Source organism: Choloepus didactylus, chromosome 10, assembly GCF_015220235.1.
Source record: "Choloepus didactylus isolate mChoDid1 chromosome 10, mChoDid1.pri, whole genome shotgun sequence".
Taxonomy (NCBI): Eukaryota; Metazoa; Chordata; class Mammalia; order Pilosa; family Megalonychidae; genus Choloepus; species Choloepus didactylus.
Window position 1 is genome coordinate 28016550 of NC_051316.1, and position 25528 is coordinate 28042077.

General features: G+C 45.4%; 1 protein-coding gene across 2 annotated transcripts in view; it reads right to left on the reverse strand.

Moving 5' to 3' along the window:
• The window catches only part of LOC119545494 (lysine-specific demethylase PHF2-like), a 51843-nt gene extending 26452 nt beyond the window's left edge, over nucleotides 1-25391 (reverse strand). Inside the window, exons 1-6 of one of the 2 annotated variants that reach the window (XM_037851046.1) lie at nucleotides 25092-25391; nucleotides 17190-17373; nucleotides 16122-16223; nucleotides 9724-9768; nucleotides 5007-5098; nucleotides 3852-4042 (exon numbers count right to left, since the gene is read on the reverse strand). In XM_037851046.1, coding sequence (XP_037706974.1) covers nucleotides 3967-4042; nucleotides 5007-5098; nucleotides 9724-9768; nucleotides 16122-16223; nucleotides 17190-17264 — 390 coding nt within the window. In that variant the 5' untranslated portion in view covers nucleotides 17265-17373; nucleotides 25092-25391 and the 3' untranslated portion in view covers nucleotides 3852-3966. Of the gene's footprint in view, nucleotides 1-3851; nucleotides 4043-5006; nucleotides 5099-9723; nucleotides 9769-16121; nucleotides 16224-17189; nucleotides 17374-25091 lie in introns of those variants that run through there. The other variant, XM_037851048.1, reaches the window with a different exon arrangement.
• Between the last annotated feature and the right edge of the window lie 137 nt (nucleotides 25392-25528).

The following is a 25528-nucleotide window of genomic DNA, read 5'->3' on the forward strand; positions in this document are numbered from 1 at the left end:
GGGCTGGAATGGATTTGAATCCATGCATCTTACAGAAAAAGCCAAATGCTAGATTTGGATAGTCAGAGAGTTGGGATTTAGTGTTCTTTGTTTTTCAGTTTCTTGGTTTTTTGGTATGGATTTTTGTTTGTTTAAGCGCTTTAGAACCACCAGAATTATTTTTCAAAACTCTGATCAGAGCAGGGTGGGTGTTCTCAAGTCACTCCAGGGAAGACACCCTGGAAACTAGTCCTCAAAATCAGCATTGGCATATAATTTGGATTTTATCTCTCTGAGATGATTTAGATATGGACGTGCCTGAAAGTCTGGAGATTGGACTAGATGCTTTTTGAGGTTTCCACAAACCCTATTGTTTTATAATTCCATGGTAAAATGTTAGAATGTCCATTTCACGCCTGCTTTAAGACAACACTCAGTAAATGCTGGCGATAACAATCGGAAGTTACTTTGGTTGACCCTGAAAGCTTGCAGTTTGACTTCCCCTCACAAGGAGATAAACTTACTCCTTTAGTATCATGGTATTTTAATAGCACCGAGATTATAATTTTTGAAGAGTAAATCAGATCAGATCACTCTCTTACTTACAATTCTCTAGTGGCTTCTCCTTGCAAATAGAATAAAAGCCAAACCCTTTATTAATGCTCTACAAGGCTTTACATCAGGGTTCAGCAAACTATGGTACCAAACCTGACCACCAAGGGCTAAATTCCACCATACCTGTTCGTTTAATATTGTCCATGGCTGTTTTTGTGCTGCAGTGGAGTGTTGTCTTTTAGATATGCAGAGATGGCCCACAACAACAAAAAATATCTATTCTCTGATCCCTTGCAGGAAAAGTCTGTCCAGCCCTGCTCCACACAATCCGGTCCTTGCTGCAAATGGCTGCAGTAACTTTCAACACCAATGACATAAAATTCAATTCTGACTCTACCCAGAGTTAGGCCAGACTCTGCAGGTTAAGCACATGATCCTTGACGAGATGCCATTCAGACACCAGAAGCAAGCTTGGGGAGTCCAGGCCATGGCACTTCTAACCAACTGGTTACAAATTCGGGGGTATGCCCCACACCAGCCCCAGGATTAATATTCACCAGAATGACTCACAGAACTCAGGCAAACATAGTACTTTGCATTATACTTTTATTATAGCAAAAAGGATAAAATTAGAAATGACACATAAGGTGAGGTCTGGGAGATATCAAACACAGTTTCTGTGTCCTCTTGAAAAATATAATCAAAAACAGCTTCTGGGTTTTCTCAGAACCAACACAGAAGTTAAATTCCACAATCCATGCCCTGCTTTCTCTTGAGGTTTCTCTTTGAAAATACCCCACCAAAACAGCCAACCTGGATAGCCAATCTACCCCTCTAGTTGGTTATACTTGGTGCAACACAAAATAAAGCCCACTTGCTCTAAATTCACCCCTGTAAGACAAGACAAATCTCTATCCAATCAATAGGACTTTAACTTCTATAAAACCTCTTATCAATCCTTAAAGCTAGAAGCAACTTTTTGCTCTTACAAGTGGCTGGGCTTTCTTGCTGTAGCAAGTTTGGCATTGGGAATAAAATGCAGTAAACTGAAACTTGATTCTGATTTGTCTTTCAATACAAAACTCTACTTGGAGTCAGAACACATCACCTTCCTGGCACATTAATGTATACTATCAATCATGGAAGCTCCTGAAGCTTTGTGTGTGCAGAGTTTATGTGAGGTTTCACACAGAGGCATGATTGAGTGCATCCCTGCCCACGTGGTTGACTCAATCTCCAGCCTCCATCACCACCATCTCTCCCAGAGGCTGGGCTGATATGAACCGGCTCCAAGCCTCATCCCCCATAAACACATGACTGGTCTTTCCAGTGTGGCCAGCCCCTACACTCGGGCTCCCTGTGGCTGACCCCACCCTGTCCACATGAGCCTAGGAACTATCAGGTGTGGTCCCAGCCCCACCATGATTAACAGAAGACACTCCTATCACAGGGAACTCCCGAGATTTACAGGAGCCAGGATGAAGGCCAGACCTCTTATTGGAGGCCAAATTCCTTACTGTACACCTGCCTCCCTGGTTGTATGTGCTACCACTCACCTTTTCCTTTGCTCCAGCCATATGGGCATGCTTTCTGTCCCTTGAACATACCAAGTTTATCTTTGTCTCTGGGCCTTTACCTTTACTGTCCCTTCCCTCTTCCTGGAACACTCTTCTCCAAGATGATCCCATGGTCTATATTTTATTCATCTTCAGTTGCACTCTAGGATTTCCTAAAGCAATTGCTCCCAACTAGGAGTGTGCCTTAAAACCACCCAAGGTGGTATCTGAAAGTACTGATCCATGTCTGCCCACCCTGAACCCTACCTTCCTCTTCCTCTTTTTTTTTTAATTCAGTATATTGAGATATATTTACATACCCTACAATCATCCACAGTGTACAATCAGTTGTTCACAGTAGCATCATAAAGTTGTGCATTCGTCACCCAAATAAATTTTTGAGTATTTTCATTACTAAACAAATAAATAAAAATAAGAATAAAACACAAGAAGAACACACAAAACATCCCATTCCCCCATTTCCCCTATTATTCATTTAATTTTTGTTCCCATTTTTCTATTCATCCATTCATACACTGGATGGAGGGAGTATCATCCCCAAGGTTTACCCAATCACACAGTCACACAGTGTAAGCTACATAGTTATACAATCATCTTCAAGAATCAAGGCTACTGGGTTACAGTTCGACAGTTTCTGGTATTTCTTTCTAGCTATTCCAATACACTAAAAACTAAAAAGGGAAATTTATATAGCACATAAGAATACCCTCCAGAGTGACCTTTTGACTCCATTTGAAATCTCTCAACCACTGAAACTTTATTTTGTTTCATTTCACTTTCCCCTTTTGGTCAAGAAGATTTTCTCAATCCCATGATGCCAGGTTCAGGCTCATCCCCAGGAGTCATGTCCCATGTTGCCAGGAAGATTTACACCCCTGGGAGTTAATTTCCACATAGGGGTGAGGACGGTGAGTTTACCTGCAGAGATGGCTTAGAGAGAGGCCACATCTGAGCAACAAAGAGGCACTCAGGGGGAGACTCTTAGGCACAATTTTAAGTAGGTTTAGACTCTCCTTTGCAGTAACAAGCTTCATAAGGGCAAACCCCAAGATGGAGGGCTTGGACTACTAAATCAGTAGTCCTCAATGTTTATGAGAATATCAGTAATAACCCAGGTGGCAAAGTCTAACATTTCCACATTTTTCCCCAGTTCCTCAGGGTGACCCTGCAAATACTTTTTTATTCTCTACTCAAATTACTTCGGGATGTATCACCAAACCCTACCTTCTGAAGCAGAACTTTGGGGCTGAGGGAGAGGTGGACCCTTGGGGTGTATAAGGGATTCTGATGCACATTTGGCATCTGTGACCTCACAGGGATGCTTCTGGGTCTAGCTCCTAGCCTGCCACCACATGGCTGAGGCCATTTCCCCCCTGCCATCCGGGGAATGCCATCAACCTGGCTAACTCCCCAAAATCCAGAAAAAGATCCAGATAGTGAGAGGACTTCCCTCTCCAGTCTTCCTGGGGCCCATGTGATTTTCTGCTCCCCGTTAGCAACTTGCTTCTTCACCCAATATTCAATCCCAGATATGGGCTCCCTCTTTACAAAACACCTCTTTGCTACAGGCACCTGTGCCCTTACTCAATGGACTCAATGGGGCAACCATATCAGAATATAACAAAACATAACCCAATATGCCTACACACACACAGGATCTCAGAACCTGAGGGACTTCGTGTTTATAACCCTTACTGCACCAAATATAATTTCTTTCCTTTGAACTCTAAAATACTTAGAATCCTCCTCCTGGTTTAAGGTTAGTTTTGTACTTATTTATTTCTTCTACTAGAATGTAGTTTGCTGCCCTGCCAAGCACAGATGGGAAACTCAGTCCATAGAGCTGAATGGGAAATTAAAACAACGTCCCCCTCTTCCACCTGGTGAGTCTTTGTATACTGGGGGCCTCGATGAATACTCGAATTCCAGACCTGTGGAGAGCGACAGTGGGCCAGGGTCTTTCAGACAAATGGAACCCTGGGTTTGATTTCAGGGTCCCAGGAAGACCCTTTCATGCTTAGTTTCCCTTACTGCTTGTTATACCCAACTTTCCAATACAACACCTACATTTTTTTTCTTTAAAACTCAAACTCATGCTAAAATGCAAATGTCATTGGAGGAGGAAATAAAAATTGATGTCAGTTATTTACACCTGTATGTTTATTTTGATGGCAAGAAACATCAATTAGGTTACACTGTGCATATAACTAATGCCACAGAATTCTACACTTAAAGTTGGCAAAAACGGCCAATTTTATAATATATAAATGGTTCCACCATAAAATAAAAGGATAAATTCCACATAGTCAACATTAGAACATTTTGGGGCTATTCTGCATAAAGAAAATGTAGTTGGGACTTTTAATAAATTAGAAGAAAGAAGTCAGGTTTAGACATAACAGACTGTTTGATAACTATGTTTTCCTGTTCATCTTAAATCTTCCAGCATAAGAAGAAATGAGCCAATTATTTTAATTGTTCTACAAGTATCTGAAATAAAGTCTGTTCTCCTGCACAAAAGTCAGTTATTCCTTTTGCCTCACATGTCCCCTCACAAATTTTCTTTAACCCAAATTTGTGCTTTTTATGGAAGCCCAAAATAAAGCTCACTGCTTTCAGAAAAAAAAAAAGGGTGGGAGGGTGCTCTTGTCTGTCCGTCCATCCCCCAGGGCAGGTCAGTGTCAGGAGGATGGGGCAGCACTGGGATGTCTGACTCAGGCTGCATCACACTCTGGGCCAGCCCATGCCAGGTGCCACTTGCCAGCACCTCCTGTGACATTTCTCATGGGCAGGAAAATGAGCCCTCGGACTTCCCTCCTCCAGGCTCTGGCACTTTCTTTCCCACCTGGCCACCCTGTTCTCCGCCCCACCGTCCTGCATGAGATACTTTCCCACCTGTTTTTCAGTCCATGATCTGCAAGCTCCATTGAGAATTTCAGCTTCTTGGACTCAATGAGGCAGCAGCTGCTTCCCAGATTTCTGAGAACCTGGATGGGGTGGGGAAGGAGAGGAGGGTTAGCTCAGGGGGGCACTGCCAGCTGCCCGGCCCTGGTGAGCAGCCAACCCCCAGCCCAGGGGCATCCCCAGTGTCCAGGAACTTCCAGGGGCCTCCGCCACCAGCAGCCTGCCCAACTGCCAACCATCCCTCACGGACCCTGGGAGGGTCCAACACAGGAGGTGCCCGTGGCCTGCTGTGCCCAGCAGCCACCCATGAGGAGAACAGGGGCTTGGAACACCCCTATGGCCTTCAAAGCAGGGACTATCATCATGCCTTCTGCAAAGGAGGGGTCCAAGTCCCAGGGGACAGCCTGGACCACTGTCACCATGGGATTCGACTCCATGGTGAGACCTTGAACTTCTACCCAGCTGCCCAGTCTCATACCCCTGACCACTGATGGGTGTGGGCACCCATCAGGCTGTGCCAGCTCCCCCTCCTGGGCTCTCACTTCGTCTGCCAGAGCCTGGCTTTGGGCTTGTCATTCTGGGGGGCTACTGATGAATTTAACTGCAACCTGGTCAGCACACACACACACACACACGTACACACACCAACACACATGCAAACGTGCACACATGCAAACGTGCAGGCACATGAACACATGCTCGCACATATATGTACTACCACACAAGTGCACACAGACGCACTCACACAGACACACTTGCATACCCAAATATGCACACACTGACACAGACACACATGCACACACACTCCCACTTCACAGCGGGGTCAGTGAGAGGGTCTCTTGCCTGGCTGATGCAGAATCACAGCCGATCTCAAGTCTCTTACCACGTAGCTTTGACTATTCTCACGGAGGCATTTGGGGAGTGCATGGGGTTTGTGAACAACTGCACCAAGGCCACACAGGCACAAAGTAGAATGCACACTTGCCCGTTTCATCATTCAGCCCAATGCTCTTTCTAAGCTACAAAATGGACCCTCCAGGTAGGCCTCCGGGCCATGCTTGAGCAGTCACCGCTGATTCAATCCGGCCCTTGTATCATACAGATAGGGAAACTGAGGCTCGGGGAGATGAGGGGGCCTCACATGAAGGTCAAGGTCACATGAAGGCAGCATCCACACCAAGGGGATGGGTCCCCATCCCAGTTCACAGTATCCTGGCATCCCTGGCTTTTACCCACAAAGAAATAGCTCCCCAGCCCCTGCTCCCCACAGAGAAGCATGAGCTCAGACACACACATACAGGGCAACCGGTTCCTCTGAGTGCCTCAAGCAGATGCTTTCCCATGTACCAACAGGCCCTTTCAAAGTTTGGAAACTGAGTCACGCTGAAAGTTTCAACCTTCTTTCCACTTCATGAGCTCTGTAAGCCACAGCAGAGAACAATTTAGTGCAGTGAGAGCCAGTAGTGTGCAGAGAGTAACCCATATCAAGGCCACAGGACCCTGGGCTCCCCAATGGGGCCCTGCAGAGGTGGAACAGCTCCAGGCACGGGGACTGTCTTCGGGGGGGTGGAAGTTGGGCCTTGGCAGGAGCTGCCTGCTTCATTCTCACAAAAGCCCACGACTTGGTCACTAGAGACCAAGGGTCAGTGGCCAGGAAAAGAGTGTGCCTTCCAATGTACCCAGAATCCACCAAAGGGTCACCTGTTTCCAGCCTCCATTCCCACCAAGATGGCCAAGACAGGCCTTAGGCTCATGAGACTGCAAATTTCGTCTACGTGCACATGGAGGTCCAGTGAGTTCAAGAGGCCTCACCCAAGGAGAGGGAAGGTAGCATCACACTGACCCAGGGTGGGGGGGAGACCCCGAGACCAGTGACGGTGCAGCATGGTGGACGGAGACCCTGCCCACAGAGCCGAGGGACAGACACAGCACAGTGGGGCAGATGCTGCCCACAGAACCCAAGGACAGGCACTGTAGAGCCTGGGGACAGGGACAGGGACAGGCACAGCACAGCCTGGGAAGCCCTGCACACTGAGCCCAGGGGTGGCATTGTGTGGAGGGGCCGTACCTCGTCTACATCTCCACGCTCAGGCTGTGGAGGAAATGTGCTGCAAAGGTCAGGCAGGCCACAGGGATGAGTGTGGTGTTGATCCAGCCTGGGAGAGACAAACCGAGATGGAGCTAGCCCTTCTCCATGACCCCACCGAGACTGGGCACATCTTGCAGCATGGGCACCAGGGCAGGTCCCATGGGAAGGTCTGGAGGGCCTGGGAGTTGACGGGGCCCAGGACAGCTTGATTCCTACCAACACCAACTCTGGATCAGGACCAGGCCCGGCACCTCCAGCAGACTGGTGGGCACAGAGCACCACCAGCCCAGGGCCTCCATGTCTTCATCCACCCAGAATGCCCCCAGAGGTACTCAGCCTGTAAAGGAGGTGGGGTGAGCCCCACAGCAAAGAGAGGCTGTCTCTGAACAGGCAGAGACAGTTGAATCCAGCCCCTGAAACTGAGAGCCTGGGAGGTGAGAGGACTTGCTCAAGGACACAGGAAGACAGCACTGAGGCCCTGGCATCCCTGGTCTCCACACACAGGGGGAGGAAGGATGACAAGGCAGGGCCACTCCATCTACCAGGAGAGTTGGGACTCAGCCCATGTTAGCGCCAGAGAAGGAATCTGGGGCCCAGACTCCAGGAAACCCCCCAGTTGCTCAACAAATAGACTGTGGACTTACACTGCCTGACATTGAAGCCACAGTTGTCAAACAGTATGGTATTGGCACAAAGATAGACATATAGATCAATGGAATCAAACTGACAATTCAGAAATAAACCCCCAGATCTAAGGTCGACTGATATTTGATAAAGCCCTCAAATCCACTGAACTGGGACCTAACAGTCTCTTCGATAAATGGTGCTGGGAGAACTGGATGTCCACAACCAAAAAAAATGAAAGTGGACCCCTACCTCACAACCCTACAGAAAAACTAACTCAAAGTAGATCAAAGACCTCAGTGTAAGAGACAGCAGCATAAAACTCCTAGAAGATAAGGTAGGGAAACATTCAAGACCTTGTATTAGGAGGTAGCTTCTTAAACCTTTCACTCAAAGCACAAGCAACTAAAGAAAACATAAATAAATGGTAATTCCTCAAAATTGAAAGCTTCTGCACCTCAAAGGAATTTCTCAAAAATGTAAAGAGGCAGCCAACTTAACGGGAAAAAAATATTTGGAAACCATGTATCTGATAAAGAGACTGGTATCTTGCATATATAAAGAAATCCTACAACTCAACAATAATAGTACAAACAGCTGAATTATAAAATGGACAAAAGATATGAGAAGACCTTTCTCTGAAGAGTAAATACAAATGGCAAAAAACGTTCATCTTCACTAGCTATTAGGGAGATGCAAATCAAGACCACAATGTGATACTATCCCACACCATTTAAAATGTCTGACTTTAAACAAACAGGAAACAACAAATGCTGGAGAGGATGATGAGAAATTGGAACTCTTATTCATTGTTGATGGGACCATAGAATGGTACAGACACTCTGGAGGACAGTTTGGCTTTTCTTCAGAAAACTAGGTATCGAGTTACCCTGTGATCCAGCAATTTCACTCCTTGGTATATACCCAGAAAATCTGAAAGCAGTGACAAGCACAGATCTTTGCAAACTGACATTCATGACAGCATTGTTCACAATTGCCAAGAGATGGAAACAATCCAAATGTCCTTCGACAGATGAGTGGATGAACAAAATGTGGTATATGCATGTGGTGGAATACTATGGGGCAGAAAGAAGGAATGAGGTCTTAAAACGTATGACAACATGGATGAACTTGGAAGACATAATGCTGAGTGAAATAAGCCAGACACAAAAGAAGAGATCTTGTCTGTAACCACTAATGTGAACTCTGTGAAACTCTATACCAGACAAGTCCTAAAACCCAGAGGCAACAGCTGCTTTAAGAGCAACTATCAGGTGCGGCCCCTTCCCCATACCACTGACACCCCCTTTTAATATGAACAAGTTAGGGTGCTCACTGCCTAGACTCTCCTGAAGATGGAAAAAGATTAAGTCAAAGGAAGGAGCAGCAACAAACAAGGTAACACTGAACAAAGGTCTATGAATACGGAAGCTTTATCTAATTACATACATACTTTTGGAAATGGGGCTGTTGGAAGGGTTGGAAGGCAGAAAATGACATGGTGGAACTGTAGCCTACTGCATCCTTTGGCATTTGTTCTATAGCTGCTCACTGAATTGTGCCTTGAAGGTCTTCTCTTTCTTTATATACCTTGTACTGCATAAGGAAAGAACTGAAATTGTGGAACTGCAACCCATAACAATTTAGGAAATTATCCATATGACTACTTGTTGAGCTGTACATCAAAAGATATTTTACAATAACAGAAATGGCTGAAGTTGTGAAACTGCAACCCATGACATTCTTTGAAATTTGCTTTCTAACTACTCGTGAAACCCTACATTGAAACTTATCACTGTTGTGTATATATGTTAAAGTTCACAATAAAGAAAAAAATGAAAAAAATGGACTGTGATTATGAGGGACGAAAGGGGGGAGGGAGGGAGGGAAGGAGGGAGGTAGAAGGAGGGAGAAGAATGGAGGGAAGAAGGAAAGGCGGGAAGCAGGGAGGGAGGGACAGAGAGGAGAGGGAGAGTCCAGGAATTATGAACCTACCTGAGGCATATAAACCAATCCAAAAGCGAGAGCCTCATTTTCATCCTAATTTAAAACACACAAAAAATATACATATGACATTTAGAAGATTTGAACATCGACTAGATATTTGATGATATGAAAGGATTACTATTAAATCTTACTTTTTTTTTTTTTAATCTTCATTCCACCGAGATACACTCACACAACACGCAGTCACACAAAACAAATCGTACATTCGACTGTCCACAGCAACACCACACAGCTGCACATCCATCACCCAAATCAACCCCCAACACCGTCACCAGCACACACACAAAAACAACAAGAATAATAATTAAAGTGAAAAAGAGCAACCGAAGCAAAAAAGAACACTGGGTACCTTTGTCTGTTTGTTTCCTTCCCCTATTTTTCTACTCATCCATCCATAAACTAGACAAAGTGGAGTGTGGTCCTTATGGCTTTCCCAATCCCATTGTCACCCCTCATAAGCTACATTTTTAGACAACTGTCTTCGAGATTCATGGGTTCTGGGTTGTAGTTTGATAGTTTCAGGTATACACCACCAACTAACCCAATTCTTTAGAACCTAAAAAGGGTTGTCTAAATTGTGCGTAAGAGTGCCCACCAGAGTGACCTCTCGGCTCCTTTTGGAATCTCTCTGCCACTGAAGCTTATTTCATTTCCTTTCACATCCCCCTTTTGGTCAAGAAGATGTTTTCCATCCCACGATGCCGGGCCTACATTCCTCCCCGGGAGTCATATTCCACGTTGCCAGGGAGATTCACTCCCTTGGGTGTCTGATCCCATGTAGGGGGGAGGGCAGTGATTTCACCTTTCAAGTTGGCTTAGCTAGAGAGAGAGGGCCACATCTGAGCAACAAAGAGGCATTCGGGAGGAGGCTCTTAGGCACAATTATGGGGAGGCCTAGCCTCTCCTTTGAAGCAACCGTCTTCCCAAGGGTAAAACCTATGGTAAAGGGCTCAACCCATCAAACCACCAGTTCCCTATGTCTGTGGTCATGTTAGCAACCATCGAGGTGGGGTAGGCCAATACCCCTGCATTCTCCACAGGCTCCACAAGGGGGCACTACATATTTTTTTCCTTGTATTTTTTTTTTTAACCTTTTTTTCCTTTTTAAATCAACTGTATGGAAAAAAAAATTTTTTTTTTTTAACAGAAAAACATACAATAAAAGAACATTTCAAAGAGACCATAACAACGGAGTAAGAAAAACACAACTAACCTAAGATAACTGCTTTACTTCCAACCTGTTCCTACTTTACCCCAAGAAAATTACATAATATAGCAACATTTCTGTGAACTTGCTCCTACTATATCCATCAGAAATTAACAGACCATAGTCATTCCTGGGCATCCCCAGAACATTAAATAGCATATCTGTTCTTCTTGGATTACTGTTCCCCCCTCCTTAATTGCTCTCTATTGCTAGTTCCCCTACATTCTACATTATAAACCATTTGTTTTACATTTTTCAAAGTTCACATTAGTGGTAGCATATAATATTTCTCTTTCTGTGCCTGGCTTATTTCACTCAGCATTACGTCTTCAGGGTTCATCCATGTTGTCATATGTTTCACGAGGTCGTTCCTTCTTACTACCGTGTAGTATTCCATCGTGTGTATTTACCACATTTTATTTATCCACTCATCTGTTGAAGGACATTTGGGTTGTTTCCATCTCTTGGCAATTGTGAATAATGCTGCTATGAACATTGGCGTGAAGATATCTGTTCGTGTCACTGCTTTCCAATCTTCCGGGTATATACCGAGAAGTGCAATCGCTGGATCGAATGGTAACTCTATATCTAGTTTTCTAAGGAACTGTCAGACTGACTTCCAGAGTGGCTGAACCATTATACAGTCCCACCAACAATGAATAAGAGTTCCAATTTCTCCACATCGCCTCCAGCATTTGTAGTTTCCTGTTTGCTTAATGGCAGCCACTCTAATCGGTGTTAGATGGTATCTCATTGTGGTCTTAATTTGCATCTCTCTAATAGCTAGTGAAGCTGAACATTTTTTCATGTGTTTCTTGGCCATTTGTATTTCCTCTTCAGAGAACTGTCTTTTCATATCTTTTGCCCATTTTATAATTGGGCTGTCTGTACTATTGTCATTGAGTTGTAGCATTTCTTTGTATATGCAAGATATCAGTCTTTTGTCAGATACATGGTTTCCAAAAATTTTTTCCCATTGAGTTGGCTGCCTCTTTACCTTTTTGAGAAATTCCTTTGAGGTGCAGAAACTTCTAAGCTTGAGGAGTTCCCATTTATCTATTTTTTCTTTTGTTGCTTGTGCTTTGGGTGTAAAGTCTAGGAAGTGGCCGCCTAATACAAGGTCTTGAAGATGTTTTCCTACATTATCTTCTAGGAGTTTTATGGTACTTTCTTTTATATTGAGATATTTGGTCCATTTTGAGTTAATTTTTGTGTAGGGTGTGAGGTAGGGGTCCTCTTTCATTCTTTTGGATATGGATATCCAACTCTCTCAGCCCCATTTGTTGAATAGACCATTATGACTCAGTTCAGTGACTTTGGGGGCCTTATCAAAGATCAGTCGGCCATAGATCTGATATGGATATCCAACTCTCCCAGCCCCATTTGTTGAATAGACCATTATGACTCAGTTCAGTGACTTTGGGGGCCTTATCAAAGATCAGTCGGCCATAGATCTGAGGATACACATAGAGAAGTATGTGTATCCTGGTGATTTGCGATGTAATGTTCTGTATATGTCTGTTAAATCTAATTAATTTATCAGATTGTTTAGGTTTTCAATTTCCTTATTGGTCCTCTGTCTGGTTGATCTATCTATAGCAGAGAGTGATGTGTTGAAGTCTCCCACAATTACTGTGGAAACATCAATTGCTTCCTTTAGTTTTGCCAGTGTTTCTCTCATGTATTTTGTGGCACCTTGATTGGGTGCATAGACATTTATGATTGTTATTTCTTCCTGTTGAATTGTCCCTTTTATTAGTATCTAGTGGCCTTCTTTGTCTCTCAAAACATCCCTGCATTTGAAGTCTATTTTATCTGAGATTAATATTGCTACACCTGCTTTCTTTTGGCTGCAGCTTGCATGAAATATTTTTTTCCATCCTTTCACTTTCCATTTCCTTGTGTCCCTGTGTCTGAGTCTCTTGTATGCAACATATTGATGGTTCATTTTTTTTTGATCCATTCTGCAAGTCTATATCTTTTAATTGGGGAGTTTAATCCATTTACATTCAACGTTATAACCGTGAAGGCATTTCTTGAATCAGCCATCTTATCCTTTGGTTTATGTTTGTCATATATATTTTTCCCCTCTCTCTATTAATATCCTTTATTGTACCCATACCGAATCTCTTTAGTACTGAACCTTTCTCCAAGTCTCTCTGTCCTGTCTTTGTTTCTCTGTCTGTAGGGCTCCCTTGAGTATCTCCAGTAGGGCAGGTCTCTTGTTAGCAAATTCTCTCAGCATTTGTTTGTCTGTGAAAAATTTAAGCTCTCCCTCAAATTTGAAGGAGAGCTTTGCTGGATAAAGTATTCTTGGTTGGAAATTTTTCTCACTCAGAATTTTAAATATATCATGCCACTGCCTTCTCGCCTCCATGGTGGCTGCTGAGTAGTCACTACTTAGTCTTATGCTGTCTCCTTTGTATGTGGTGAATTGCTTTTCTCTTGCTGCTTTCAGAACTTGCTCCTTCTCTTCCGTGTTTGACAGTGTGATCAGAATATGTCTCGGAGTGGGTTTATTTGGATTTATTCTATTTGGAGTTCGCTGAGCATTTATGATTTGTGTATTTATGTTGTTTAGAAGATTTGGGAAGTTTTCCCCAACAATTTCTTTGAATACTCTTCCTAGACCTTTACCCTTTTCTTCCCCTTCTGGAACACCAATGAGTCTTATATTCGGACGTTTTATATTATCTATCGTATCCCTGAGGTCTGTTTCGATTTTTTCAATTTTTTTCCCCATTCTTTCTTTTATGCTTTCATTTTCCATTCTGTCATCTTCCAGGTCACTGATTCATTGTTCAACTTCCTCTAGTCTTGTACTATGAGTGTCCAGAATCTTTTTAATTTGGTCAACAGTTTCTTTAATTTCCATAAGATCATCTATTTTTTTATTTAGTCTTGCAATGTCTTCTTTATGCTCTTCTAGGGTCTTCTTGATATCCTTTCTATTCCGTACTATGGTCTCATTGTTCATCTTTAGTTCTTTGAGTAGCTGCTCTAGGTGCTGTGTCTCTTCTGATCTTTTGATTTGGGTGCTTGGGCTTGGGTTATCCATATCGTCTGGTTTTTTCATATGCTTTATAATTTTCTGTTGTTTTTGGCCTCTTGGCATTTGCTGAACTTGATAGGGTTCTTTTAGGATATGTAGACCAATTGAAGTCCTTATCTCTAATTTATCAGATCTACAGCTTCGTGGAGTACACTTTCTCTAACCAACCAGCAGGTGGCGTCCACGAGCCACCTGTTCTCCACAAGCCAGTTCTCCCCTGCTTTGCCTTTGTGGTGAGTGGGGGAGTGAGTCTTGTGGGGTCCAATTGGTGTACCAAGCTTGCGTGTGTAGTTGGTGTTGCCCGCCCTGTATATGGGGCGTGTTTCTGGGCAGTCAGGGAGGGGGGGTGGCTCCAACAAGCAAATCTCCCTGGTGATCCTGGAGTTTTAAAGCTGATGCAATAGTCTAATCCTTCAGTTCAGTCCTGCCACAGTTTGTCTCTGCCACTGACCCACAAGTCCTTGGTATTGGCATATGGCTCCTGAGACTTGCAAGTGGGCCCCTCTTCCAGGCCTTGCACCCTCTGGTCCTCTGTTGAGGGATGACTGTGCTATGTCACAGGTGAGTGCCGTCCCCCCAGGGTGGTTCTGGGCTGCTGGGCTCTGTAGGGAGGCTCCCAGTCTGCTCAAATGATGGCTGAATGGGGCTTTGTTAATTCACACTGCTCCACCTTCCCAACTCTGGGACAGTCAGTTGAGGTTGCAGGGAAGGCTAATGTCCACGCCCAGTTTTGTGGAGTGTGCCTGTTATCTGAAGCACTTCCGTCACACTGGGTTGTGTGGGGCAGCTCTGGGCTATGGCGCTGGTGATGGGCAGGAGTGTTTCCTGTCCACCAGGATGATGGCTGTGAGCGGTCACGCCCCTTTTCTTGGGAAGTTGTGGTGTTTAGTGAAATTTCTCAGCCACTGGATTATTGCCTTTTGTCTCAGAGCTCTCTAAGTTCTGCTCTTGTCTTGACCTGCCCAAATTGCAAGTCTTTGAAGCTTTCTGTATTGGGCTTCTTAGAGTAATTGTTTTAGAAAAAGAAAAAAGGATTAAAAAAAAAAAAAAAGGGCCCTCCTCAGAGATCTAATGGGTTATTGAAATGCTAAGAGACAAAGCAATTAGGGCCATTAAGGAAAGGTCCACAGGGCAGAGAGATCAGCTTTTCTTCGGGATTTGCATATGAGCCTCAGGGCCTGAGCTCTGCCCTTCCCCTTTCCATGTTCACCAGAACTCCAAAAATCCTCCGCTTTTATTTTGGAGTTTTTCGTGCTGTTTTTTCCTATGCCTGTCTCCTCTCTGCTGGGCTGGCTGCTCTCAGATTCTCTGGTGTCTGGTCTCAGTCTATCTGTGGTTGGAGTTTGGATCAGTAAAATGAGTTTCCCATAAGAGCTGCCACTGCAGTTCTCCCTTCTCCTTCCCGGAGCTGAACGCCCCTCCTCCCACGGGACTGAGCCTGGCAGGGAGGGGCGCGGGTCCCCTGGCCGCAAAAACTTACAGATTTCGCTGATCTCAGCAGTTCCACATTTTCATGAGTGTTGTATGAAGTATGCCCAAAGTCAGATTGCTCTGTGGTGTCCAGTCCACGCAGTTCCTGGCTTTCTACCTACTTTCCTGGAGGAGTAACTAAAACATACAGCTCACCAGTCCGCCATCTTGCCCTGCCTCAACTGTTACCTTCTAAAGGGATGATACCTGTATTTTAATCGTGTTACTTAAAACAAGTATTTTAGAGACAGAAACGGAAATATTTATGGATGAAACAATATGTCTAGAATTGACTTCAACATAATCTGGGGTGGGGAAGTGGCAAAGACCTACAGCATACTTCCTCCTTTTGTCTGTACTTGAACTATCCCTTACTGCAAAGTTTAGAGTAAGCAAACACTCTCTTTCTCCCTTCAAGGGTGGCCCTGGCCCTGCCAGTGGCTCAGGGTGCAGTTCCCACGGCCATCAGGGAGCTCTCCGGGTTTGCTCTTGGGGGTGGCCCCACCTCGCCCTCCTGCTGGCTTCACTTCCCAGGAGGAGCAGCAGGCTGTTAGGCAGGAGACCCAGGTCCTGGGGCCCCTGAGGCCACCCAGGCCCAGCTGATGAGATGAAGAGCACCTGGCCATGTGGGATAGTGTCCTTGGAGCATTTGATCACCTGGTCGACAAAGAACATCTCACTGTTGTTGGAGGCCGAATGGCAGAACTCGTAAAGGGAGGAGGGCGCCGAGGCCGGCTTCATGAGACAGATCTTCTCACCCTGCCAACAAGAGCCCATTAGCAGTTCTCCCATCCTGGGGATGCTGGGATGTTAGAAAGGTTCTAAGTATACGTGACCCAGCAGGAACTGGGCAACACCCCATAATCACACATGCCCACATTTCTGCAGCCCTCCAAATGGACGTGTGTCCCAAAGGGGTACATAAACCCTGTAACTGAGGGAGTTATAAGAAGCTCCACTTCATGGAACTGTTGGATCTTAGTCTGGGTTAAGGATGGCCACTACTTCCATTGTCAGCATTTGCCAGGCCCCATCATGCTCTACACCCTCACAACAGTGAAACGCCACCCAGTGAGATGGGCCCAGAGGGTGGCCAGGGTGACCTGCTCAGAGCCTTGCAGAGTCAGGATCAGAAACTGAGACCCCAGCTCACGCACCATCTATTCTGGAGAAAACCAGTTTGGGGCTGGTTGAACCCGAGAGTTTGGGTCTCATCAGCCTCCCCCAAGGTTTTTCATCCTGTAGCTTTTTACATCACGTTTTTTCTTCTGGCCTCCCTACTTCTGCCCCAGTGACGAGCCTCCCAGCTCTCCTCTGACTTGTGAGTGTCCCCAGCATCCCCACTCCACGCTTCCCGGATGTGGCCCTTGCATGCCCCTGGGGGGAATAACACCTTGTCCCCACTTCCAGGAAGTCTCCCCGACACCCTCCCTTGGGCACTTGGTCATTTCTCAAGAGGCTTTCACCAAATCATCTCAGGTGCCTATGTCTCACCAAAGGAGAAATGGCATGTTCTTCTCCGGTCTGGGGAGGCACCCCCACCCCTCCACCCACAAAGGACTCCCTGCCATCCCCAGTGCCTGAAATTCTCCCCAGTCCCTCCTGTGGGGTAACATCCCATCTTAGGCCCCCCACATTTAGAGTACATGTGGTCTCCAGGCCATCTAGTGCTTGTACTATGGGCTTGCTGAGGGCCCGGGCACGCCCCAAGGTCCCGAGGCTCACCCTGAGCATGTGGAACCAGGCAGAGACACCTCCTGAACCGATGCGGAAGTCAGTGTAGCTGTCCTTCACACACATCAGGCGGGACTTGGGCACTTTGGGTTTAGCCAGCAGAGCATCATCAGGCCAGTAGTTTTCTCCCCAAGGCTGTTTTTTACAATGTCAGGAGGTTCCATGAAGGGATGTTCTGGTCATGGGGGAGAGAGACAATGGTCAGTGACGACAGGAATGTTTACCACTGTTTTGGAAGCAATGGGATGTGAAAGGTACTCTATGAAGTCCTTCTTTCACTTTACTTCACTGCCTGGGAAGCAGGTGCCATTGCTCCCGCTTTACAGATGAAGAGACTGAGGTTCTGGGAGGGCAGGAGTGAGCCAGGCCACAGCACTGACTCTTGGCTGATGGATACAAAGCACAGAAGACCAGACGAGGAGAAGCCTAGAGAGCCCAGCTCTGGGCTTAGAAGAGAAAAAAGCCACCCCAGAGTAAACGTATCCTTTCCAGGTAAACCAGAAAGCAGCCATTTCTAGGCCATCCTCCATGAGTGTGATGGGCAATTTGCACTGAAAGACAATATTGTTTCTCCTGCACAACACAAGCACCTCCCAGAGTCTCTGCAGCAAAAGTCGCTGCTCCCCAGGGGACACGGCAAGGTGTACACAACTACCACCTCCGTTCACTCTCAAATCCACCAATCCACCTCCAGGGAGGATGGAAAAGGTTACGGGGTCTCCAATTCAAGGAAATGCCACTGTCTTGGATGAAAGTTTTAGTGGCTGAGAGATTTCAAATGGAGTCGAGAGGTCCCTCTGGTGGACATTCTTATGCACTATATAGATAACACCTCTTAGGTTTAAATGTGTTGGAATAGCTAGAAGTAAATACCTGAAACTACCAAACTCCAACCCAGCAGTCTGGACTCCTGAAGACGATTATATAATAACGTAGATTACAAGGGGTGACAGTGTGATTATGAAAACCTTGTGGATCACACTTCTTTTATCTAGTGTATGGATGGATGAGTAGAAAAATGGGCATAAAAACTAAATGACAAATAGGGTGGGATGGGGGGATGGTTTGGGTGTTCTTTTTTCTATTTTATTTTTTATTCTTATTCTGATTCTTTCTGATACAAGGAAAATGTTCAGAAATAGACTGTGATAACTATATGATTATACTGTGAACAGTTGATTGTATACCATGGATGATTGCGTGGCATGTGAATATATTTCAATAAAACTGAATTAACAAAAAAAATCCCAAGTACTGCATTATAAACATTCAAGTCAGCAATACCTGTGGAGAGACCAACTCACCATGGCTGAGAATCAGGTCTCAGTGTCCTCGGGCAAAAAGGACACTGGCAGGTCTCAGCCTCCACTCCAGAAATTACGGCCATCATTGGTCAAAACCACATCAGCTCAGGCAAGACAGTGAGAAATCAAAAGCCAGGACCTGGCCCACTGTAACCCCAGCAGCCTCAGGTACAGCCACTCTTCATTAAAACATCTGCAGGTTCCCATCTGCTGTCACTCTCCCTCCCCAAGGAGCCCACATCTACCCATGATGTGGCCTCATGGCCCCTCCTTCCTCCCATCCATCCTGGAACCCCCAAAGGCCCCAGAAGAGAAAAGAGTCCACCTTCCCCAGACAGCCTGGCACCCTCACAACGCAGCCACACCCTGTATCCTTTCCCATACTGTAGACCCGTCAGAGACCACAGAAACCCTTTCCCCGGAATCTGAGTCCCTGCCTGGACTGCTCATCAGACATCAAAGCCAGCCTGTTCTCCCGTGCAAATGCTGCTGCTCCCTGCACCCTCCAACAACTAGGAGGGTCATCTGCCCATCTGCGGAAGTCACCCTACGTTCCATGACCTGCGCCAACCCCACTGCGCACAGTCAGGGCTGGAGGTAAAGCCACAGGAAGTTGAGCATGTGGAGGAGGGAGACACCCTTAATGCTTTGGGGGCCACACCGGTCCCTGTGGGTCTCCCCTGAAGCAGCAGTGCCCAGGAAACTCACAGCACTGACCAACAAATCCCCATCCTCACAGGAGGAATGGCTCTGATGAAGGAGAAACACCCCCCACCTGATGTCAGATGATACTAACAGAACCCAGAGAGGTTCCTGCTGACCCTGGCACTAGCCTGTTTAACTGGGCATAATTGTAAGTGTAAAACCAATGCTGTAACAAGGCACTCTCAAGAGTCTTCCAACTAGACCAGGGGACCCAGAAGGCATCATGAATTCTGCTGGCAACTGGGTGGCAGGGAGAGGCCCAAAGGAAAACAACATGCCAAAAAAGTATCCCTCTTTAGCTTCCTTAACCAGGCACCTGTCTGTGAAGGCCTCTCCTGGACAATGTAGCATATAAAATTCATGTTGACATGATCCAGTGTGATCTTTGGTATCAAAGCAACACTATCCTCAGAACTCAGCCTTGGAGAAAATCCATCTCACCAACATGCAGGCAGGCTTGCTCTCATCCAACACCATAATTCATCCCATTCCCTTTTTTCCTTCACTGCCAGGATGCTCAAACAAAATCCATTGTCCAGGTACACTATCTCCTTGTGACTCACTGTGGGTTTTGATAGCTCTTTTACTTTTTGCCTCCCTGGCCTTTTGCACAGGAGCTTTTGTTAGGTCAAGTACTTGTGGGAAGTAGGCAAGGTGGAAAGGATCATTGCCAGCCATTGAGTGTCTCTGCCTTTTACCAAGCAATCAGCAGAGTGGAGCAGGGATTGATGGAGAAGGGGCAAGAGGGAATCGGGGCTGGTGCAGGCAGCAGGGGCAGGTCAGATGTGAGAGGTAACGAGGGCAGGGCCTGCTGTCCTGGGGAAGCAGAGAGGAGTACCGGGGCAAGCCGCCAAGCTGGTGGCAGCAAAGCACATATCCTCATCAGTGGGATGAGACCCTGACATCGGACTGACCTTTGACACAGAAGAGCCACACGCCCTACTAAGAGCAGGGACCGCGATGCTGATACCAAAAACCAACACTTTTCAGAAGTAACCAGTGCTGATACCAAGGACTAAATAAACCAAGACCAGGAGACCACACAGCCTGAATTCCATGAGTGAACAGTGCAGACGGCCTGAACCAGAGGAAAGAGGCTCAAGTCTGGGAAGTGGCAAAAAGTTGATTGCAAAGAAACTGGTATGCTGTGCTATGATTCCCGTTTCTTAAAGGTACAAATTAAAAGCATGAGTGTGAGAGTGTTTAGGTCTGTCTGTGAGTGCACGTAAGTGTGAGAGTGTGAATGTGTGTATGGATGTTAGGAAGTGTATTTGTGTACACACCTAAGTAAGTGTGTCAATGCAATGTAGAGCCGTGTGGGAGCATGTATGCCTCTGGGCATGTATAAATGTGAACAAGTGGATGGAAACGTCTGCATGACTATGTGAAGGTGGCAGCATGTCAGTAAGAATGACATGTGAGCGTGCAAGTGCACCACTGAGTCTGTCATGTGGGCATTTGAGTGTGTCCATGTCTGTCTGTGAAGGTACTGGTGTTTTGATGTGCCAGTATGTGTCAGTGAGCGCATTGGTCTCAGTGAGTGGGAGACTGTATGAGTGTCACATGTCAGTCAGTGTATTAACCTGTGCTGTGAGTTTTGGTGTCTCGATATCAGCAAGTGCGAATGTGTTGGTGAATGTGTCAGAGAGTATGTGCCATGGATATGTTTGTGTGTTTGTGAATAAATGTGTCAGCAAATGTGAATGTGTTGGTAAGTCAGTTTTAGTGAGTGTGTACAAAGTGTCACAGGAATGTGTGGTGAGGAATGTGTGGTGAGTTTGTCACAGTGAGTGGGAGTCTGTGGGTGTGTCATGAGTGTGTCTGGGAGGTATTGCCACTGGTGTGCCTGTATCTGTGAGTGTGTCAGTGAGCATCAAGTAAACACATCTATAAATGAGCATGAGTGTGAGAGTGTGGGTGAGGCAGTGCCTGAGTGTGTCAGGAAGGTGTCAGCGAGTGTCGGTGTCATGGTTGTGACAGTGAGTATGTCTGTGAGAGGTAGTATCACGAGTGTGCCAGTGTGTGCACTGGTGAGTGAGCGTGAGCATGTGTACTACTGGAAGAAACCATACTGCACTGCTAACAATGGTTTTTTCTGGGGAGTGGCTAGGGAAACAAGCCAGAGGATTTGGTTTTCCACTCCTGATTTTTGTTTGTATTTTTCACAATGTATCATGTTTACAGATTAAAAGGGAACCAGCAAGAGCTTGGGCAAGATGGCGGCATAGAGAGGAGTGGAAGCTAAGCAGTACCCCTGGAACAACTAAAAAAAACCAGAAACAACTAGTAAATAATCCAGAATAACTGCAGGGGGACAAACGAGACCGTCCACTCATCATACACCAACCTGAATCGGGAGGAATGCCCAAGATCACAGCATAAAATCTGTAAGTAAAACCTGCGGATCCAAGTCACAAGACCCCCTCCCCCATAGCCCGAGCTGCACAGCCGCGTGGTACCACAGAGAAGCTCTCTCCCAGCAAGCGAATATAGCTCAGCTGAGCTCCAACTGGGGTTTTAAGTAGCAAGTGTGAACTGCTCACTACAGGTACAAATCCCCAAAAAAACAGAGAGAGGCTTTGGGTGAGGACTGACCTTGGAGAGCCGGAGGGTCACCTTGGACTCGGTCTGAAGGGGACTGTTTCTTTTTCAGCTCAGTGGAGAAAGCCACAGTCATATTCAGTTTCCAGGGCTGTGACTCACAGAAGGATGCAGACAGCACAAGGAGAGAGAGAGACCACTGAAATGCCAATGACCTCCCCCTCGGGGGTCTGTCTTCTCTAGGAGGAAAGGGGTGGGGCCCTTTCCATTCAGAACCAGACCCCAGAGCCTGGGGGAACAGGGCCATACTTCCTCACACCAGTCAAGAATTATAGGCTAACAGGCTTCACCTGCTGGGCAGAAAAGCACAGTTACCTGAGGCATCACAAGGTGGAGCAATTTTCTAAGACACACTGGCAGGGAAACCAGATACTGAATATTTCTTCCCTCTGGGACCTGAGCCTGTTCTGGTCTGGGAAAACCTGATTTGGATAACCAAGGAACCATGCCTAGACAACAGAAAATTACAACCTACACTAAGAAAAACAAAGTTATGGCCCAGTAAAAGGAGTAAACGTACACTTCAGCTGAGATACTGGAATTTAAACAACTAATGCTAAATCAATTCAAAAAGTTTAGAGAAGATATTGCAAAAGAGATAGAGGCTGTAAAGAAAACACTTGACATACATAAGGCAGAAATCGAGAGTTCAAAAAAACAACTAGTAGACTCTATGGAAATGAAAGGCACAACATAAGAGATGAAAGACACAATGGAAACATACAACAGCAGATCTCAAGAGGCAGAAGAAAACACTCAGGAACTGGAGAACAAAACACCTGAAAGCCTACATGCAAAGGAGCAAATGGAGAAAAGAACGAAAAACTATGAGCAATGTTTCCGGGAACTTAAGGATGAAACAAAGTACAATAATGTATGTATCATTGGTGTCCCAGAAGGAGAAGAGAAGGGAAAAGGGGCAGAAGCAATAATAGAGGAAATTATGAAAATTTCCCATCTCTTATGAAAGACATAAAATTACAGATCCAACAAGCACAGCATACTACAAACAGAAGAGATCTGAATAGGCCTACGCCAAGACACTTAATAATCAGATTATCAAATGTCAAAGACAAAGAGAGAATCCTGAAAGCAGCAAGAGAAAAGCAATCCATTACATACAAAGGAAGCTTAATAGGACTATGTGTGGATCTCTCAGCAGAATCCATGGAGGCAAGAAGGAAGTGGTGTGATATATTTATGATACTGAAAGAGAAAAACCACCAACCAAGAATCCTATATCCAGCAAAGCTGTCCTTCAAATATGAGGGAGAGCTCAAAATATTTTCTGACAAACAATGAGAGACTTTGTGAACAAGACACCCACCCTACAGGAAATACTAAAGGAAGCACTACAGAGTGATAGAAGACAGGAGTGCATGGTTTGGAACACAATTTTGGGAGATGACAGCACAACAATGTAAGTACACTGAACAAAGGTAACTATGAATACAGTTGAGAGAGGAAGGTTGGGAGCATGTGAGACACCAGAAGAAAGGAGGAAAGATAAAGACTGGGACTGTGTAACTTGGTGAAATCCAGAGTGTTCAACAATTGTGATAAAACATACAAATATGTTCTTTTACAAGGGAGAACAAGCAAATATCAACCTTGCAAGGTGTTAAAAATGGGGAGGCATTGGGGGAGGGATGCAATCAACATAAACTAGAGACTGTAACTAATAGAATCATTGTATTATGCTTCCTGTAATGTAACAAAGGTGATATACCAAGGTAAATGCAGATAAGAGGGGGGGGTAGGGGAGGCATGTTAGACACTTGACATTGGTGGTATTGTCTGATTCTTTACTCTACTTTGATTTAAGGTTATTTTTCCTTTTGCTGCTTCCTAGCTGTCATTTTTTTCCTCTTTCTTTTGCCTCTCTACCTTCTTTGACTCTCCCTCCTGCCTTGTGGAAGAAATGTAGATGCCCTTATATAGATAATGCTGAAGGTGGTGAACACATAAATATATGACCATACAGAGAACCATCAATTATTTACTCAGGATGGAATGTATGGTGAGGGAACAAAACCATATAAAAAAAAGGGGTTGATGACAAAACCTTGAGGGCAATGTACTGAGTGAAATAAGCCAGACACCTAAGGACAATTATTGCAAGGTCTCACTGATAGGAACTAATTATAATATGTAAACTCATAGACATGAAATATAAGGTACCAAGATACAGGACGAGGCTTAAGAATAGGGAGCGGTTGCTTAGTATGAGCAGAATGTTCAACTAGGATGAACTTAAATGTTTGGAAATGAACAGGGGTGTCGGTAGCAAGATGTGAGAATAACTGACAGTGCTGAATGGTGCGTGAATGAGGTGGAAAGGGGAAGCTCAGAGTCATATAAGTCACCAGAAGGAAAGTTGGAGGTCAAAAGATGGGAATGTACAAAACTGAATCCTATGGTGGGCAAGGTCCATGATCAACTGTACAAATACTAGAAATCGCTTCCATGAACCAGAACAAAGGGATGACAACACAATTAGAAGTTAAAAATAGGGGGGCATATAGGGAAGAAATATATACCTATTGCAAACTATATACTACAGTTAGTAGTATTTCAACATTTTTTCATAAACAATAACAAATGTACTATACCAACACCATGAGTCAACAATTGAGGGGGGTTGGTTAGGGACAGGGGAGGATTCGAGTTTCCTTTCCTTTTTTTCTTTTTTCATCTTTCACTTTATTTCTTGTCAGGAATAATGAAAAGTTTCTAAAAATTGAACAAAACTTAAGTGTGGTGATGGATGCACAGCTGTATAAGGGTACCCAGGGGCAAGTGATTGTACACTTTGGATCTTTGGATAATTGTATGGTATCTGAACAATTCCAATAAAAATTAAAAACAAAAAAAAAGTAAACTTGAAAAAAAATGGATTAATACTGAAATTGAGGAACAGCCCCCCTACACTTACTTTATGACCTCTATAAATTATGATCCTGTGGGAATTCCATACAGTAAAAGCCACCCTTGTTTCACACACACACAGACACAGAAATAGTCAGGTTTTCAATATATGTCTTAATATATATAAATGATAAAAGACAGTATCAGAATATAAACTGTTTTTATACAAAGTAAAAAAAAAAAAAAAAGGCAACCAGCAGAAATAAATCTGTGCCCGTGTACAGTCCCTGGGACCCTTGGCATGTGTTTCCTCAAGGACAGATGCAGCCCGACAGCAGCCCTGCTCCCCATTCAACCCGCACCCCTGTGGCCCCCCACCAGCCTGGCCCCTGAGGCTTGGAGGGCAGCCACTCACCTGGTGTCACAGAACTCGAGGCTGGTGAACTTGAGGACCCGCTTAGTACTTGGTGCTGTAGCAGTAGTGCAAAAACTTCTTCAGCTTCATCTAGCAGTCCTTCTGCTTGGTGACGTCCATCATGTCCACACTGTGCTCAGGTCCCAGGGAAGCTGGCGGGAAGTGCTAAGCCCGCTCAAGGGGCAGCCCCGTGCGAAGATGACCACAGAGAGCAGGTGCACGAGGGCAGGGCAAGCACACTCGCAGCCGCTGGGCTCCCAGGCTCCGGATCCCACCTTCCAGCTTTCTCCACTGACAAAGCATTTTACACCCTCCCTCCCTCAGACTGTCCCGAGAACCCCATGATGTAGGCACAGTGATGAGACTGGGCCTCAGGTGGGGGCCACAGATGACCAAATAAAAACCCAGGATGCCCAATAAATCCGAATTTCAGCTCA